Raw genomic sequence first — 19,397 nt, 5'->3', positions numbered from 1 at the left:
GCCGGGGACCTGGCCGGCGCACGGGCGGCCTCCTGGGGGCTCCCCATGCTCCTCTCACCCACTGGCTTCGGCGGCTGCGCTGCCATGGCGACCGCGCGCGCGCTTAGTCTGCCTGCAGCTGTGAGGCGGTTACAAGAGCTCCGCGCTAGCCTGCGCCGAGTCCCGCCAGCTGTTCCTGCCCGGGCCCCGAGGCCTAACTGCTAAGGCAGTGACCGCGAACTCTGTGGAGGTCCTCTGTCACTCTGCCCTGGTTAAAGGCAGCCTGAGGGAGGGCGTCCTGGCTCCTTTGCAGGGAGGAGTTCCCGAGGTTTGAGGGGCTCCGCTGCTGAGCTAGGGCTGGGGCTACAAAGAAGATTATGACAAAGCCCCCTCCTGCAAAGTGTTCAACGGCCTGCCCGGCCAGCGAAGAAGCAGAGAGTAGCATCAGCACATGATAAAGGTGTAGGGCTTTGGGAGCATAAAGGGTTTTGTGCTCCCAAAGGGCGGGTCTACCTCCCCAAAGGGAGGGCTTCTTGAAGGAGGTGATATCTGGATGGTCGGAAGGAGGCTGCCAGAGGGCAGAATGCTTGGTGCGTTCTGGGCATGCGCAGGTACTTGAATGTACTCAGATCGGTACAGACAACCCCGAGGCGGGCGGGGCCCGATCTACATGTGTTACTAAAAGGCCAGGGCTTGCGTCTAGATCCTGCTGCTCCTGGCACAGAATGCCAATCACTGAAACAATGAGAATTGCCAGGGAAGAAGGCAATTGCCAGGGAAGAACAAGATTTAACATGAGGAACATTGTATTTCAGATGAAAGCAAACAAAATTTTCTTATAGTTTTTAATAACCTTTTAGAAAATAAATTTAATCTACTTATTCCAGACAATTTGGAAATTTCTTTTTTTTTTGAGACCGGTTCTCAATCTGCCGCCCAGGCTGGAGAGCAGGAGTGCAGTCTCGGCTCACTGCAACCTCTGCCTCCGGGGTTCAAGCGATTCTCTGGTGCTGCAGCCGAGGAGATGGGAAATCAGTCTCAAATCTGTCTCCCCAACCAACTAGAATCAGGGGTTTATATAGCAAGAAAGAAATGTGACCACTTGCAGGAAATCAGGAATTAGGGAGGGGTAAGGAAGAGGAGTTGGTCAACAAGAAGAGGTAGTCAATTAGGCAATCATTATAGGTTAGTTAACTGGTGTCTCATTGTCCAGATGTGATGATCTGGTAGGTTTCATTTCCTTAATACTGAAACGGTAATAGTTTCCTTATCACCCTTGCAAGGCATGTGATGGTGAGGCAGGAAAATAGGGTCTGGAGGTAGGGATCATAAGGCCAATTCACACTTCGGCTGTAACAGGAAATATCCTCTCCATAGGGTGTACTCCATAAACGACTTTGTAACCTTACTTCATCCTCTTCATTTACACAGGGCGTACTCCAAGTAACCAATGGAATCCTCTAAGGGGTATTTAAACTCCCAAAAAATTTGTAACGGGGCCTTTGAGCCCCTGTGCTCGGCCCACTCCCACACTGTGGAGTGTACTTTCATTTTTAATAAATCCCTTCATTCCTTCCTTGCTTTGTTTGTGCATTTTGCCCAATTTTTTTGTTCAAGACGCCAAGAACCTGGACACCTTCTACCGGTAACAATGGGGGTGTGGCTTGCTTCTTTGGTGCTCTGCTGAAACCCTTGGGGGAGCGTGCAGACGGGCAGGTTGTGGGGCACGTGAGCTCGGAACCCAGGGCAGTGTCTAGGAGCGAATGCTTACAGCTTCTGAAGCGAAGCTCTGGTAGGCGTGTGTTACAGGTGCTCTTTTAGTTTTGCTGTCTATAGGCGGATTGTGTTAATCAGCTCAGTTAGACCCTCTGTCTTATCGCAAGGACAGAGGGTTTTCTGCATCCTGGGGTTCTTGCCTTGTTGTACCGGTAAAATCGGATCACACAATGGGCTTGGAGAATGAATGCAAGGTTTATTGAATGGTGGAAGTGGCTCTCAGAGATGGATGGGGAGCCAGAAAGGGAATGGAGTGGAAAGGTGGTTTTCCCCTGGAGTCCCCTGGACTTTCCCCTGGACTCTCCGCTGACTACGCTGGCGAAATTCCCCTCAGTGTACGCATCATTCTACCTGTGGATGGTCTGGCAGTGTCCGCTGGTGCCTGTCGGTGTGCTCTTCTGCTCCTCTGCTCCTCTCAATGTCCAGCCACCTGTGTGCTCCTCCACTGGTGTGTTCCTCTCAACATACAGGCGCTTGTGTCTGTGCCTACTAGGGTCTCTGGGTGTTTATTTGTTTGTTTTTTGAGACAGTCTCCCTCTGTGGTCCAGGCCGGAGTGCAGTGGCATGATCTTGGCTCACTGCAACTTCTGCCTCCCAGCTTCAAGTGATTCTCCCACCTCAGCCTCCAGAATAGCTGGGATTACAGACGCCCACCACTATGCCCAGCTAATTTTGCACTTTTAGTAGAGACAGAGTTTCACCATGTTGGCCAGGCTACTCTCAAACTCCTGACCTCAAGTGATCCACCTGCCTCTGCCTCCCAAGTGCTGGGACTACAGGCGCGAGGCAACGTGCCTGACCCTTTAACCCATTTTGGTTTGATTTTTGTATGTGGCAAGAGATAGGGGTCTAGTTTCATTCTTTTGCATATGGATATCCAGTTTTCCCAGAATCATTATTGAAGAAACTATCTTTTCCCCAATGTATGTTACTGATACCTTTGTCAAAAACGAGTTCACAGTAGATGTATGGATTTATATCTGGGTTCTCTATTCTGTTCCATTGGTCTATGTATCTATTTTTATGGCAGTACCATGCTATTTTGGTTACTTTAGCTCTGCAATACAATTTTAATTTAGGTAAAGTAACTCCAGTTTTGTTCTTCTTGCTCAGGTTAGCTTTGACTATGCTGGGTCTTTTGTGGTTTCATATAAATTTTAGGATGTTTTTTCTATTTCTGTGAAGAAGGTCTTTGGTATTTTGATAGGAATTGCATATAATCTGTAAATTTCTTTGGATAAAAATGGACATTTTAACAATAATTATTATTCTAATCCAAGAACATAAAATATCTTTCCTTTTGTGTCTGTGTGTGTCCTCTTTAATTTCTTACATCAATGTTTTATAGTTTTCACTGTAGACATCTTTTACTTCTTTGGTTGAGTTTATTCCTAGGTATTTTATTTTATTTTTAGCTACTGTAAATGAGATTATTTTCTTTTTATGATTGTTTGCTGCTGGCATATAGAAATGCTACTGATTTTTGTATGTTGATTTTGTATCCTACAACTTTACTGAATTTGTTTATCCATTCTAATAATTTTTTTGGTGGAGTCTTTAGGATTTTCCAAATATAAGATTATATCATCTGCAAACAAGCATAATTTGAGTTCTTCTTTTCCAGTTTGGATGCTCTTTATATCTTTCGCTTGTCTACTTACTCTAGCTAAGACTTCCAGTGCTACATTGAATAATGGTAGTTAAAGTGAGCATCCTTGTGTTGTTCCAGATTCTAGAGAAAAGATTTTCAGTATTTCCCATTCGGTATGATACTACCTATGGGCCTGTCATATATGGTTTCTATTGTGTTGAGGTATCTTCCATCTACTCCCAGTTTCTTGAAGGTTTTTATCATGAAGGGATGTTGAATTTTATCACATGCTTTTTCAGCATCAATTAAAATGATCACATGATTTTTGTCCTTCATTCTGTTGATAGGATGTATCACATTGATTGATTTGTGTATCTTGAGCAATCCTTGCATTCCTGAAATGAATACCACTTGGTCATGATGAATGATTTTTTTTAATGTGTTGTTGAATTCAGTTTCCTGGCATTTTGTTGAGGATTTTTGCATCAAGGTTCATCAGGGACATTGCCCTATAGTTTTCTTTTCCTTTCCTTTTTTTTTTTTTTTTTTTCTTTTGGTGTGTCTTTATCTGGGTTTGGTGTCAGGGTAATAGTGGCCTCATAGAATGAATTTGAAAGTAGTGTTTCCTCCTCTATTTTTCAGAATAGCTTGAGTAGGATTGGTATTAGTTCTTTAAATGTTTGATAAAATTCAGCATTGAAGCCATTGGATCCCAGGCTTTTCTTTGCTAGGGTAACTTTTTATTATGACTTTGATCTTTTTACTTGTTATTGATCTATTGAGGTTTCAGATTTCTTCATGGTTCAATCTTGGTAAATGGTGTATATCTAGGAGTTTATCCATTTCTTCTAGGTTTCCCAGTGTGTTAAAATATAGTTGATCCTCAGAATTTCTGCTGTATCAGTTGTAATGTCTCCTTTTTCATCTCTGATTTTATTTATTGGGTCTTCTCTCTTTTTTCCTAATCTGGCTAGAAGTTTATTGATTTTGTTCATCTTTTCAGAAAACTCAGCTTTTCATATCATTTTATTAATTTTTTGGATTGTTCTTTATTTTAATTTCATTTATTTCTGCTCTGATTTTTATTTCTTTTCTTTTCTTTTTTTTTTTTTTTTGACAGCATTTTTCTCTGTTGCCCAGGCTGGAGTACAGTGGCATGATCTCAGCTCACTGCAAACTCTGCCTCCTGGGTTCAAGCAATTCTCATGCCTCAGCCTCCTGAGTAGCTGGGATTACAGGCACACACCACCACACCTGGCTAATTTTTGTATTTTTGGTAGAGACGGGGTTTCACCATATTGGCCAAGCTGGTCTTGAACTCCTGACCTCAGGTAATCCACTTGCCTCAGCCTCCCAAAGTGCTGGGATTACAGGCATGAGCTATCACTCCAGCCTTCTACTAACTTTGAATTTGGTTTGCTCTTACTTTTCTAGTTCTTTAAGATGCATCATTACATTGTTTATTTGAAGTTTTCCTGCTTTTTTGATGTAGGCCCTTAATTCTATAAACATCCCTCTTAGTACTGCTTTCACTGTATCCCACAGCTTTTGTTATGTTGTGTTTCTATTTTAATTTGTTTCAAGAATTTTTTAAATTTTCTTAATTTTTTTCATTGACCTACTGGTTATTCAGGAGCATGTTGTTTGATTGCCACGTATTTGTATGATTCCCAAATTTCTTCTTGTTATTGCTTTCTAGTTTTATTCCACCATGCTCAGAGAAGATATTTCATATGATTTTGATATTTTTGAAATTTTTAAGACTTGTTTTGTGACCTAAAATGTGGTCTATCCTTGAGAAGATCCATGTGCTGAGGAAAAGAATGTGTGTTCTGCAGCTGTTGGGTGAAATGTTCTGTAAATATCTAGGTCCATTTGGTCTATGGTGCAGATTAATTCCAATGCTCCTTTGTTGATTTTCTGTCTTTATCTGTCCAATGCTGAAAGTGTCCAATGCTGAAATCAACAGCCATTATTATACTGGAGTCTATCTCTTTCTTTATCTCTAGTAATATTTGCTTTACATAACTAGGTGATCCAGTGTTGAATGTATATATATTTACAATCATTATATCCTCTTGATGAATGAACCCCTTTATCATTATATAATGACCTTTTTTGTCTTTTTTTATAGCTTTTGTCTTGAAATTTATTTTGTCTAGAAATCTATTTTGTCTAATATATGTGTAGCTACTCCTGCTCTTTTTGTTCTCCATTCACATAGAATATCTTTTCCCATTCCTTTATTTTCAGCATATGTGTGTCTTCATAGGTGAAATGTATTTCTTGCAGACCACACATCGATCACTGGGTCTTGTTTTTTAAAATACATTTAGCACCTCAAGAGCAATTCCTCAGAGCCCAGCACAGCATCAAGATTTGCCCAGGAATTGCAGTCCTTGTGACCTGGACTGCCTTTCAAGTTTATTTAGAACCCCCAGAGCACTTTATCCCACAGTGTTGGGGCTAGCCAGAACTCAGGTTCCACCCACTGGCATGGACAATTCCCCTCTGGCTAGGGCTGATCTAAATGCTCCCTCCATGAGCACCACCTGAATTCTACCCAGTATTGCTTTCCACTGTGACAGGCAGCACTGAAGTTCATTACAAAGCCCCACAGTCACTTTCCTCTCCCTCTCCAAAGCACACATAGTCTCTCTCTGTGCCACGTGGCTGCTGCTGGGGGATGGAGGAGGGATGGTTCTGACAATCCAGGACTGTCTTTCCTACCCTCTTCAGTGCCTCTTTCCTTGCTATGATGTTAAAACCAGGGACTGTGATTGCAAACTCGATTTTCGGTTCTTATGAAGGTGCTTTCTTTTGTGAATAGTTGTTCAATTTGGTGTTCCTGTTGGAGGGGATGATTGCTAGAGGGTTCTATTCAGCCATCTTGCTCTGCCTCTAGGAATTTTTTTTTTTTAACAAGATGTATTTGTACAGAATTCTCTCAGCTATGACTCCCTGTTGAAGAATTTTCTTTCTGGTATAGGGAAGGCATGTTTTGCATGGGAGGTTTTAGCTCCTGTTTTCAAGGAGGGAAAAGGAAGATTAGAATACACTTCTTGCATCTGCCATTTTTCAAGTGTCTTTAGCTTAAAGTAATCCTCATACTAAAGTGGCATATTTTGGAGTGGCATATTCTGCCACTCTTTATTACCATTACATGAATTTCCAGTCTGAAGTCAATTAAGGTTACTTTTAGTTTGTTTGTGGTTCACCGGTTTTTAGAAGGAATAGATCTGCTGAGTGAGATTTTAAGCAAAATCTTGAAATTCTTTTAACTATAAATGGGTTTTTATGCTAACAGAGAGAGTCGCGCACCATATTGACCTCAGGAACCTAGTCTTACCTATCCAGTTTGTGCATAGACGGACTTGGAAACAAAAGCATGAACACTCACTGTAAATTTGAGAGGGCTGATTAGTTTCTTAAATGATTGTCTCAGGTGTTGGAGTTACACAAAGAAAGCTAATTGTTAAACTATCCAAATCTTGGCTCCTTCAAATGAAGATGCAACAGTTATTTAATTTAGAAACCACCCCACCATAATATTGGATTGTAATAATAAGTAAATTAGATCACATTTGGGTAGCAATCCCTAGGGAAAAAATGGCCAATAAAGACCAAATCTTCCCCATTCTCATTTACTGTGGTGGAATTACTGGCAAAGCTATTGCAAATCCGGGCTTTACAATCTCCTTTTATTAAATCCACAAATGAATGTGAAATATGGGCATATATATAGCTTTCAGGGGGCTGTCAAATTGATGGGATATATGATTAAGGTGAGATAACATACACACACAATTAGATATTCTAAGCAGGTCTTATTATGGAGAAAGATGAATGTTAAGAGAAATAAGTTATTTCATGTGTCTGGAAGCCCAGACACCCTCATATTAATTCTAATCCACATAAATTTCTCCCAAGTGACTTTGCTGTAATGCTGCACAGTAAAATCAAGTCTAAAATCTCACACCCAAGAAGAATGATTTTAATAAATGCCAGGTTTCCTGTAAACGAGTGATGTTAAAACTCTAGGTGAGGTTGTGTCCAGTTCTCTGCTCTTACTCACACTTCCTACGATGTTCTGAGAAGAGCCCTTTCAGTTATACAATTTCTTTATCTGTGAAACAGGACTAACAGTGATGCCTCCTGCATAGGATTGTTGTAAAGATTGATTAGGTTACTTTAAGTAAAGACTGGAGTACATAATCATTGTTCTAGGTGTTCCCTATTTTTATTTGTATTATCGCCTCAGTCTACATACTGTGGAGAATTTTCAGAAATTTGCAAGTAGGAAACTGGAGATTTTGCCTTACAGGACTAAATAGTATTAGATAAATTTAATCTGCCTGATGACTAAATGACGAAAATGTTGGAGACAGCTAGTTTTAAACAAAATCAGTGTTAAATATTTCCTTTTATTTAAATAACACTGTCTCGGAGCTGGTTTTGAGTCCAGGCATAAAGCAACAAGCTCCTGAAACACACAGTGTTGTGTTTTGAGGAACAGTAGTATTATGTATGGAACTAGAAATGTATCCCCTTCATCTAGGGACTAGGCCTCTGCGATGGATGAGAGGTCCAGATACTCCAGAAGGACTGCCTTCATCCTAAAAAGAAGTTCAAAGACGCTACCGCCAACCTTGCCACTATCATGTCATGTTGTTCTCTGCCTTTCCCCCACAGACTCTGTGTGTGTGTGTGTGTGTGTGTGTACTAAAGACTTACCCTTCTGAAATACAATATTCACATCTTGCATTTATAAGATTTATAAGCCTAGTAGTGTAAGTCTGCTGATTTTGTTTTCACTAAAGATTATCTTTAGTTCCTTTGCATTTTCACATAAATTTTAGAATCAGCTTGTTAACTTCTACCAAAAAAGAAAAAAAAAGTTTGCTAAAATTTTGACTGACATCACATAAAACTATAGATCCAATTGGGGGAATACTGACATCTTAACATTATTGAGTATTCTAATCCATGGACATGATTTGTCTCTCCATTTATTAGACTTTAATTTGTTTCTGGGTTGGGCTTTAGTTCATTTCAATTAACTGCAGTTCCAAATGTCTCGCTTAGACTGAGTTAAGCTCCTTCCAGCCAGGCTTCAGTACTTAAGGCCGTGAAACTACAGGACCTCCGTTCTTTAGTCCGGCCTGCAATTTTCCCTGTGGCCACTTAGCCAGCCAAAGACTAATGGGAAGAACTAGTTAGTGGGGAGAACGGACTTTGCATTTGGGGCTACTCCAGATTCTAATCCACTATGCCAGCCTACACATGACTGTTAAAAGTTTGGCAGGTTTATTCTTCTCCCGGAAGTTCCTTTGCCTGTGCCTATTAAAGAGTTGTTTCTCTGCCTGACAGTCCTCAAACTTGCAAATGCCATCAGCCATGAGAGGGTCTACTTACAGGTCTCTAGTTATTTAGGAAAGGCTGGTGCATCTCCAGAATATAGTGTTTTTGGGGTTTTTTTTATTTTTTGTTTTTTTGTTTTTTGTTTTTTTGCTTTCTTTGTTTCTTCGGCTCTCTGGTGGCTTTAAGGAAAAATACTACATTTTAAAGTATGAGGTTTTTTCCCTAGTGTTTTCTCAGTGTTATGGTAAGAGCAAGAATCTTTTGCAACCTTCTACATCCTACTGGAAACATTCAGAATAGGCTTTTTTTTTTTTTTTTTTAAGTGAAATTAGGCTGGGCACAGCGGCTCATGCCTGTAATCTCAGCATTTTGGGAGGCCAAGGCGAGTGGACCCGAGGTCGGGAGTTTGAGACCAGCCTGGCCAACATGGTGAAACCCTGTCTCTACTAAAATTGCAAAAAAATTTAGCTGGGCATGGTGGTGGGTGCCTGTAATCCCAGCTACTCCAGAGGCTGAAGCAGGGGAATCGCTTGAACCCGGGAGGCAGAGGTTGTAGTAAGCCGAAATCACACCATTGCTCTCCAGCCTGGGCAACAAGAGCGAAACTCCGTCTCAAAAATTAATAAATAAATAAAACCGAAGTTAATATCTTTTTTTTTTATGTGAGTCTACGTGTTAGGGGAAGGAGTCTACACTTTAATTCTTCTAACATGAAATGCAAAATCCTAAATTTTATGTTCTGTCATAGTTTCAAGCAGTAAGTTTAATCAACTAGGTTTTAATTTTATTTTTCTTCAGGATAGCAAGTCTGGTGGCATGTAAATTCTGATTTTTTTTCATCCTTTTCACAGTATTTCAGATTTTGAATATTTGAGCTTTTCTTCACAATAATGTCAAAAGACATAAAATCAGTAGAACATTCACCTAAAATTCATCAGAGAAATGATCCACAGCTTGTCAATGATAGAACATTTTTCATTGATGCCTCTAATCAGAGCTTGACTGCCATTCCGTTGGAAATCTTCACATTCACAGAATTAGAAGAAGTGCATTTGGAGAACAACCAGATTGAAGAAATTCCCCAGGAGATTCAGCGTTTGAAGAACATCAGGGTCCTCTACCTGGACAAGAACAACCTGAGGAGCCTGTGCCCGGCGCTGGGGCTGCTGAGCAGCCTGGAGAGACTGGACCTGAGCTACAACCCCATCTTCTCCTCCTCCCTTCTCATCGTCAGCTTCCTCCACGCCCTGCGCGAGCTCCGGCTCTACCAGACCGACCTGAAGGAAATTCCCGTCGTCATCTGTAAAAACCTCCACCATCTCGAGCTGCTGGGACTGACCGGAAACCACCTGAAATGTCTGCCCAAGGAAATAGTGAACCAAACCAAGCTGAGGGAGATCTACCTGAAGCGAAACCAATTTGAAGTTTTCCCCCAGGAGCTCTGTGTTCTCTATAATCTGGAGATCATTGACCTGGACGAGAACAAAATCGGTGCCATCCCAGAAGAGATCGGGCACCTGACAGGGCTGCAGAAGTTCTATGTTGCTTCTAACAACCTTCCCGTTCTGCCCGCGTCCCTGTGCCACTGTAGCCAACTGTCTGTGCTCGATTTATCCCATAACCTCCTCCACTCCATCCCGAAGAGCCTCACCGAGCTCAGGAAGATGACGGAAATAGGGCTGAGTGGGAACCCCCTGGAGAAGGTGCCATACCTCATTTGCAGGTGGACCTCGCTGCACCTGCTCTACCTGGGAAACACAGGCCTGCACAGGCTGCGGGGCTGCGTCAGGAGCCTGGTCAACTTGCGCTGCCTGGACCTAAGCCAGAACCATCTGGACCACTGCCCGCTGCAGATCTGTGCGCTGAAGAACCTTGAAATCCTGGGACTGGATGACAATAAAATTGGACAGGTACGGATTCCCTTTCTGGCTGTGACTATGCTCTCATCCAGGGTCCTTCCTGCCCTACGTTGGTTCAGTGTCTAAACAGCAAATTTAAACTGACTTTATGGGCGAAAATCCAAGATTACTAAATCTTCAACAAGGTGATACTTTGTATTACTTTCTTTTTCCCTAATAGCAGCAGTAATCATAATAGTAGCTAATGTTTATTTAGAGGGTGTATGTGCCAGTCACTGAGCTAAGTGTTTACATGGATCATCTCGTTTACCTCTCAAAACGACTGTGTCCTCAGTGATATATGAAGGAAGTGAGGGGCAGGGAGCTTAACTAACATGGCCAAGGCTACACAGCCTGTAAGTGATACAGCCGCGATTCCAGCCCACAGCTGCCAGGCTCCAGGGTCTACATTCTTTTTTTCCCCCCGCCAAGATGGACTCTAGCTTTGTCGCCTAGGCTAGAGTGCAGCTGGGTGATCTCGGCTTACTGCAACGTCCGCCTCCCGGGTTCAAGCGGTTCTCCTGCCTCAGCATTTCGAATAGCTGGGATTACAGGCACCTGCCACCATGCCGAGCTAATTTTTGTATTTTTAGTAGAGACGGGGTTTCACTGTGTTGTCCAGGCTGGTCTCAAACTCCTGACCTCATGATCCCCCCGCCTCGGCCTCCCAAAGTGCTGGGATTAGAAGCGTGAGCCACCGCGCCCAGCCCAGGGTCTATATTCTTAACAAAGACCATCTCCTGACAGAATTTCCATTAACAGCAGATGTTTCTAATACATACAGCCTTAGAAGCCTAAAGTTTCATCCATAGGAAACTGCAAAACCAGATCTGTCCCTAGAGAAACTGTCCCGTGTGTGCAGGGTGGCATATTCAAAAATGGTCATTTAGCATTGTTGATAATCATGAAATTATGGGAGACAATCTAAATGTCAGTAGGGGAGTGGGCAAATAAACTTCAATATAATCATAAAATGAAGTTATATAGTAATTTAAGTGAACTGGTACTGTATGTGCCAATATGGATAGATCTCAAAATTGTGATGTTTGTTGAAAGGAAAACCTAAAGTTCTACATCATTGCAGAACATTGTGATACCATTTATAAATTTTAAAATCATACAAAACTATATATATAAATATATATATACATACACACATATACACACAACACATATTTTATGGATTTTTTTTATATAATGAAAATATAAAATACTAACTGGAAGAAAACTAAATTCCTGAAGGTGGCTGCCTCTGGGAAGAGAGAAGGAAGTCAACAAAATAGAGAAGCAGCTGGGTGCGGTGGCTCACTCCTCTAATCCCAGCACTTTAGGGGGCCAAGGAGGGAGGATCATTAGAGGCCAGAAGTTCAAGACCATACTGGGCAATGTAGGAATGTGCCTTTAAAAACCAAGAAAGCAAATGGGGAAGAGATCCTAAGGGGACTGAACTTAATTGCAGTGTTTCATTTGGTTTATTAAAAGATTTGGGCAGTTGGGCATGCGTGGGTTTATGTTTCTTTATTATTTTATAATACTCTATTTATTTTAATTTTATTTATTTATTTTTGAGATGGAGTCTCACTCACTCTGTCACCCAGGCTGGAGTGCAGTGGTGCTATCTCGGCTCACTGCAACCTCTGTCTCCTGGGTTCAAGCGATTCTCCTGCCTCAGCCTCCCAAGTAGCTGGGACTACAGGTGTGCGCCATCACACCCGACTAACTTTTGTATTTCTAATAGAGACTGGATTTCACCATGTTGGCCAGGCTGGTCTCAAACTCCTGGCTTCAAGTGATCTGCCCGTTTTGGCCTTACAAAGTGCTGGGATTACAGGCGTGAGTCACCATGCCTGTCCTATAATATTTGATTTAAAAAGAAAAAAAACAGTTGTTAAGAGCAAAAGACAACTGTAGAGGGAGTAAAAAGGGGAATTTGGAAATCAGCAACTGTAATCAAATAATAGGTCTGCTTTACCTGGCCATGGACACCAGTCTCATGTGTTCCCCATACATTACAAAAGTCCTGGTCCTTACAGGTTTATTATTAAAAATCTTTTTTTTTTTTTTTTGAGATGAACTGTCGCTCTGTCGCCCAGACTGGAATGCAATGGTGCCATCTCGGCTCACTGCAATCTCCACCTCCCAGGTTCAAGCGATTCTCCTTCCGCAGCCTCCTGAGTAGCTGGGACTACAGGCGCCTGCTACCACACCCAGCTAATTTTTGTATTTTTAGTAGAGGCAGGGTTTCACCATATTGACCAGGCTGGTCTCAAACTCCTGACCTCGTGATCCGCCCACTTCAGCCTCCCAAAGTGCTGGAATTACAGGCATGAGCCACTGTGCCCAGCTGCTAAAAAATCTTTTATTTGATTTTTTATTTCTAGAACTTTTTTCCCCGAATTGCTATGGGGTTTTAAAGCTGCCTTTCAGGAAGTAAACATTTTGATGGTAACTTGTAGATTTAGGACGAAATTCTAGGACTTAATCTCTACTGATGTAGCAACTCACCTTGGAGGATTTTTGAGGTTCCGTGACAGCCCATTCCACTGAACTATTCCACTGCTGATGTAAGAAATTCCTTTTGGTGGATAAGTCTGTCATTCTGCAGTTGGAGTGAAAGACTTAAAATATAAAGTACATATGGGAAGGATGACACATTATACTGAGCCATGAATAATACCAAATCCTGTTCTGAGAGAAATTTTAAGAAATCAAAGGAGCGAATCACACACAGACTGCTTGTTAAAAATAAACTTCGGCCGGGCGCGGTGGCTCAAGCCTGTAATCCCAGCACTTTGGGAGGCCGAGACGGGCGGATCACGAGGTCAGGAGATCGAGACCATCCTGGAAACCCTGTCTCTACTAAAAATACAAAAAAAAAACTAGCCGGGCGAGGTGGCGGGCGCCTGTAGTCCCAGCTACTCCGGAGGCTGAGGCAGGAGAATGGCGTAAACCCGGGAGGCGGAGCTTGCAGTGAGCTGAGATCCGGCCACCGCACTCCAGCCCGGGTGACAGAGCAAGACTCCGCCTCAAAAAAAAAAAAAAAAAAAAAGCTTCATCCAATACCAAGTTTTGCCACAAGTCACACTGCACTGAAATGTAGACATGTTAAATATTACTGTATTGAACATGACAATCTCTATGTACCATTGCTTTTTCCTCTTCAGTTATTCTGATGGGCTTTGTGTGTGTGTGTGTGCATTTGTCCTCCCTTCTCAATTTCCTCTCATGCTAATACCACCTTCCAATGCATTTCTCTCCTTAATGAAATATGGCCTTGAAGCCAGCTCATTATCTCTCCCTCCCCAAAGACTCAACTCATGGGTTACTAGCTCTTAAAGCCTGACCAGTAGCTTCTACTTGCCTGTGTGCATGCTAAAATATCTGATTTTCAATGTGCACCTAGATGGATTTTATTTGTAGAGTATACTTCTAAAAGGAGAAAACCAGGCCAGGTGCGTTGGCTCACGCCTGTAATCACAACACTTTGGGAGGATGAGGCGAGTAGATCAACTGAGGTCAGGAGTTTGGCCAACATGGCGAAACCCATCTCTACTAAAAATTCAAAAATTAGCCGGGCATGGTGGAGGGCACCTGTAATCCCAGCTACTCGGGAGGTTGAGGCAGGAGAATTGCTTGAACCCAGGAGGCAGAGATTGCAGTGAGCTGAGATTATACAATTGCCACTCCAGCCTGGGCAAGAAGAGTGAAATTCCGTCTAAAAAAAAAAACAAAAACAAAACAAAAAAACACAATGTACCAGATCCCAAAATGGCTATATGTCAATTATAGTGTCATCAGTAATTGTCTTCATCTACTGCTCTACAGATTTTCTATCCTATACATCTAGATTTCTTTTCATTATACTTTACTATGACTATGATGAAACTAACTACTGGATCTTAAATATTCTGAAAAAATTTTTTGAACATTCAATGTGCTTTGAAAAAGAAAAGCTAAGCCTTTATGAGTTAAGTAAACAGCAACAAGAGTGAAATTTCTAGGTTATAATAAAACGGTTAGATTGAAAAATATTTTTTCATTGTTTTGGACTGCACAGAAGGCAGGCATTTTGTATTGAAGGGCGCTAAGTGCTTGATGAAGAATTTTGAAATAGCCAAAAGGAAAGCTTAAACATCAGTTTCTCCAGAGACTGACTTGATCTAATTAAAATATACAGGTAAATAAATAAAACTGGAAAACTGTTACAGCATTTTTAGGAAAATGAGTCCTTACTCTACACAAAAAAGAGAAAAATGCATTATTTTTCCAAGTATGTGAAACTTTTACAGATAGGTTGTCTTACAGTGAACTTTCTTTTTTCTCCAACTGTAAGTGGCCCATTCACCAATGACATGTCTGTTCCAGCTATCAACAGAGAGGTGGGGTGGGAGCAGCTCAGCTGTGCTCTAGCCAGAATGAAAGTCGGGTGACTGACTAGCGAATGGCCGGGAAGAATGTCCATGAGCTCAAGCAGGGAACTGTGGGGAAGGATTTCCCAGTTAAGAATTAAACTAGATAAAGGAACATATGAGTTAAGGAGCTGTTGAGCTATATAGCTGCGATTTCTTTTTCTACAAGAAAATAAGGCATCTCTGTAACCCAGTCAACAAAGTGATTGTCACATATTTTAAGAATGAAATTTTTTCCCATATGGTTCCCATGGTCCAGAAGGAAACTGATAGGCAGACAAAATGGTGAAGCTGATTTTGGCTGTACTAAAGTGGGAAATCTGATGGTTAGAAGTAGCCACAGAAGACAATGAGCTTTTCTTCACAGGAGTTGGTGTTCAGATACAAACGGATGGCTCGCTATAGAATGTATGCAACCACTGTATTAGAAGGTTGAAATAGAGAACCTTCTTAAGGCCTTCCAGCCCGGAAAGTGTGGCACTCTGTGAAATGCCAACCCAGTTCCCACATAGGGTACACAAGCCTGGGTATTCACTGAAAAGGAGAACACAACACGATAGGATCATAATGGAGTTCACTGAACACTGATTAAATGGTGTGAATATATGTTTGCCTCCAACTGGTATTTCAACTGAAGTTTCAAAATTATTAAAGCCTTTTAGGATGAAGAGTCATATCACTAAATGTATTAGTTCCAGTAACTGAATTTATTATGAATATTATTATTGCATTATTAGTCATATCACTAGAGTCATATCACTAAATGTATTAGTTCCAGTAACTGAATTTATTATGAATATTATTATTGCATTATTACACATGACTTTAGTATTTTTCTTTCAATAGTGTCAAGCAGTTGCCACACTACAGTCCATAAATGGCAAGAACGTAGGTTAAAAATTGCTCCAAATTTTTTTTTTGAGACAGCCTCTCACTCTGGCGCCCAGGCTGGAGTGCAGTGGCACAATCTCGGCTCGCTATAACCTCTGCCTCCTGCCTTCCAGAGATTCTCCTGCCTCAGCCTCACAAGTAGCTGGGATTATAGGCACCCACTACCACGCCCAGCTAATTTTTGTAGTTTTTAGTAGAGACAGGGTTTCGCCATGTTGGCCAGGCTGGTCTTGAACTCCTGACCTCAGGTGATCCACCGGTCTTGGCCTCCCAAACTGCTGGGATTAAAGGCATAAGCCACCGCGCCCGGCCACAAAAAATTGCTCCAGTTTAAAGTGGTGCATAAAAGTGAAATCAGAGACTTTAGATCCAAAGTATAAATACTGTAATGCAGATACGTGCACAAATTTTTCATCAGTAGGAGAGGCTAAGTTACTCCACTTGTTTAGCAGTCTGCCTCAAAACCAAAAGCCCAATTTATCTCTGCTGACTGTTAAAAATAATCTTGACCTGAAACTTATCTTTTTGGAATACTTCTAGTTACCTTCAGAATTGGGCTCACTTTCAAAACTGAAGATACTTGGACTAACAGGAAATGAGTTCCTTTCCTTTCCGGAGGAAGTCCTTTCTTTAGCATCTTTAGAGAAATTATACATTGGGCAAGACCAGGGATTCAAACTTACCTATGTGCCAGAACACATTAGGAAACTGCAGGTAAGCCTCCCCAAATGAGCAGGCTGAGGCACCTGCCACTGCCTCTTAAATTGACTGAAACTGAGAAAATATGAGGTCTCCACAGGGTAGATGTAGCATCATCCATACTAGATTTCCAGCTTCAAACAAGCAATCATTTTTACATTTTGAGGTTTCCACTGTCCGTGAACAACCCTTCAACATTTCATTGTGATTGCTGCTGGATATGTCCTGCCACACTTCTTTCCACTGTGTGATTTGGTGTGCTTCAGTTACAGAAATTGGGTCTACCTCTTTCCATTTAATTTCCACTTTCTATAAGTAGCCCCCTGAAAACTGGACTATTTTGAAGTTAAAGAGTATCATACAAGTGACATGCTAGTAGCCTGCATTTTGGTGCCCAGGATTTCCTGTAAGGGGAAGTGTGACCTCTCTCCCTGCTTGGAAAAGGGAAATCATGTTGCACCAGCTTCCTGGATCTACAGGGCTGTGAGGAATACTTGCAAAGCAACAGGATAACTTCATTCAAAGTAGCCATACTAGGGTATCTTCATGTATTCATCCTTTAAAGAACTATTTTTTTTATGTTCCTGTTGTTGCACATTTTTTTTTTTAGACAGAGTTTCACTCTTGTTGCCCAGGCTGGAGTGCAATGGCACAATCTCAGCTCACTGCAACCTCCACCTCCCGGGTTCAAGTGATTCTCCTGCCTCAGCCTTCCAAATAGCTGGGATTACAGACGCCCGCCACCACACCTGGCTAATTTTGTATTTTTAGTAGACAGGGCTTTGCCATGTTGGCCAGGCTGGTCTCGAACTCCTGAATTCAGGTGATCCACCCTTCTCAGCCTCCCAAAGTGCTGGGGTACAGGTGTGAGCCACCGCGTCTGACCTGCTGCACTCTTAACCATGATAAAGTAGGCGTGGGCTGCCACATAACCCCCAGCCATGCAATGCTATGTACAGCATAGGTAATTCTCACTATGACACAGGGAGTCTATTCCTAATTCTCCATTCCTTTGCCCTGTGTTCACAGAACACCTTTCATCATCTTTTCCTTTGTACCTGTACATGTACAAACATCAGATTTTTGCCCAGTGAAGTTGAAAATAGTTTTTTTGAATACATTCAAACCCATTTCCTGTGCATTTTGGCTACTTTCACATGAGGCAATATTGCGTTGATAGTTGAAGCAATTATCATTCTGTAGCAACTGCCACAGATAATTAGCTATTAAAAAAGAGTTAATGATAAATGTAGTTAATTATTCAAATTATTTTTTCATAAAGTTTTGGTGAAACAAATAAGCACTAGATGTCTGTAGTCTGTTTTCCCTGCATAAATGGAAACCAAGTCTAATGGATTTACTCAAAAATAATTTTATGTCTTGATGATGGTCCTTTAGACATGCTTTTTCCCTTTAACCCAATGCATTATCTCCCCATTGAAAGTAAAAAAAAAAAAAAAAAAAAATGCATGGGCACCCACAGGTGATTCTGGTCACTATAATTAATTAATTAAGGTATATTATTATGGTATACTCATGTTATTTCAGAGTCTTAAAGAGCTATATATAGAGAACAATCATCTGGAGTACCTGCCCGTATCCTTGGGGTCAATGCCTAACCTAGAAGTTCTTGATTGCCGGCACAATTTGCTTAAGCAACTTCCAGATGCCATTTGCCAAGCACAAGGTGAGGAAACTTAGTAGATTCACAGCCTAGTAGAGTTTGTGGCCAGTATTTCCCATGGCGAATGGCTTCCTTGCTTTGCTAAAGACCGATCTGAGTGTTGGGAGAACTGAGTCTATCCCATTACTTCCTTGCAGGGCTCACTCAGTGACATGGGGGAGGCCAGGTGTCCTGATTAGTATAGCTAAGAGTCTTGCAAAGGCAGTTAAGTCATTTATTAGAATGGAAAAGTAAATAGCAACTGCTAAGAAAATTAGCATTCACCCATACATTCATTACACTACAACAAGAATTTACTGTACACTTACTGTATGCCAGAATTTGGAATTGGGATCCTGCAGTAAATTTCATCTAGGTCATTGAGTCACTTGAATGAAAGAAAAAGTACTGGCCCACAGTGGTGAAATTAGCAAGGGACTTTCTTGGACCTACATGATTGACCTGGAAAACTATGTATGATTCCTATTTAAACAGCCAAACATTTTCTACTAGACTAAGCCATTCTTTGTCTGTACATTCATCCATTCACTTAACATGCTTTTGCTGAGTACCCACTGGGATCAGATTTTAAATGTTTCTTTTTTTTTTTTTCTTAATCCCTAGGCTTATGCACATGTTTTCAAACTACAGCGATTTTTTTTCTTTCTTTTTATTTTTTTAGACAGAGTCTCGCCCTGTTGCCCAGGCTGGAGTGCAGTGGCAAGATCTCGGCTCACTGCAAACTCTGCCTCCCAGGTTCACGCCATTCTTCTGCCTCAGTCTCCTGAGTAGCTGGGACTACAGGGGCCCACCACCACGCCCGGCTAGTTTTTTGTTTGTTTGTTTGTTTGTTTGTTTGTATTTTTAGTAAGGACAGGGTTTCACCATGTTAGCCAGGATGGTCTCGGTCTCCTGACCTCGTGATCTGCCCACCTCAGCCTCCCAAAGTGTTGGAATTACAGGCGTGAGTCATTGCACCCGGCCCAAACTATGGCTATTTTTTAATAAAAAAAAAGAAAAAATATTAGAGTGGAAGCTGATGCCTACTCATAAGACATTCAAAAATTGGGGGCAAGGCCCGGCACAGTGCTCATGCCTGTAATCCCAGCACTTTGGGAGGCCAAGGTGGG

At 41.6% G+C, this 19,397-nt stretch overlaps 2 protein-coding genes across 2 annotated transcripts in view; one reads left to right on the top strand and one right to left on the bottom strand.

The window, feature by feature from the left end:
- The window catches only part of LRRC34 (leucine rich repeat containing 34), a 26,206-nt gene extending 25,769 nt beyond the window's left edge, over positions 1-437 (bottom strand). Inside the window, exon 1 of the mRNA XM_011949030.1 lies at positions 3-437. Within this exon, the coding sequence (XP_011804420.1) occupies positions 3-86 (84 nt within the window). The 5' untranslated portion in view covers positions 87-437. The remainder of the gene's footprint in view (positions 1-2) is intronic.
- The window catches only part of LRRIQ4 (leucine-rich repeats and IQ motif containing 4), a 25,606-nt gene continuing 6,613 nt past the window's right edge, over positions 405-19,397 (top strand). The window contains exons 1-4 of the mRNA XM_011949016.1: positions 405-590; positions 9,567-10,617; positions 16,446-16,619; positions 18,153-18,291. Coding sequence (XP_011804406.1) covers positions 9,598-10,617; positions 16,446-16,619; positions 18,153-18,291 — 1,333 coding nt within the window. The 5' untranslated portion in view covers positions 405-590; positions 9,567-9,597. The remainder of the gene's footprint in view (positions 591-9,566; positions 10,618-16,445; positions 16,620-18,152; positions 18,292-19,397) is intronic.

Source organism: Colobus angolensis, unplaced genomic scaffold (assembly GCF_000951035.1).
Source record: "Colobus angolensis palliatus isolate OR3802 unplaced genomic scaffold, Cang.pa_1.0 Scaffold289, whole genome shotgun sequence".
In the NCBI taxonomy this organism is placed as follows: domain Eukaryota; kingdom Metazoa; phylum Chordata; class Mammalia; order Primates; family Cercopithecidae; genus Colobus; species Colobus angolensis.
Note: the sequence above shows the minus strand (reverse complement) of the source record. Positions and strands in the feature narration are given on the sequence as shown.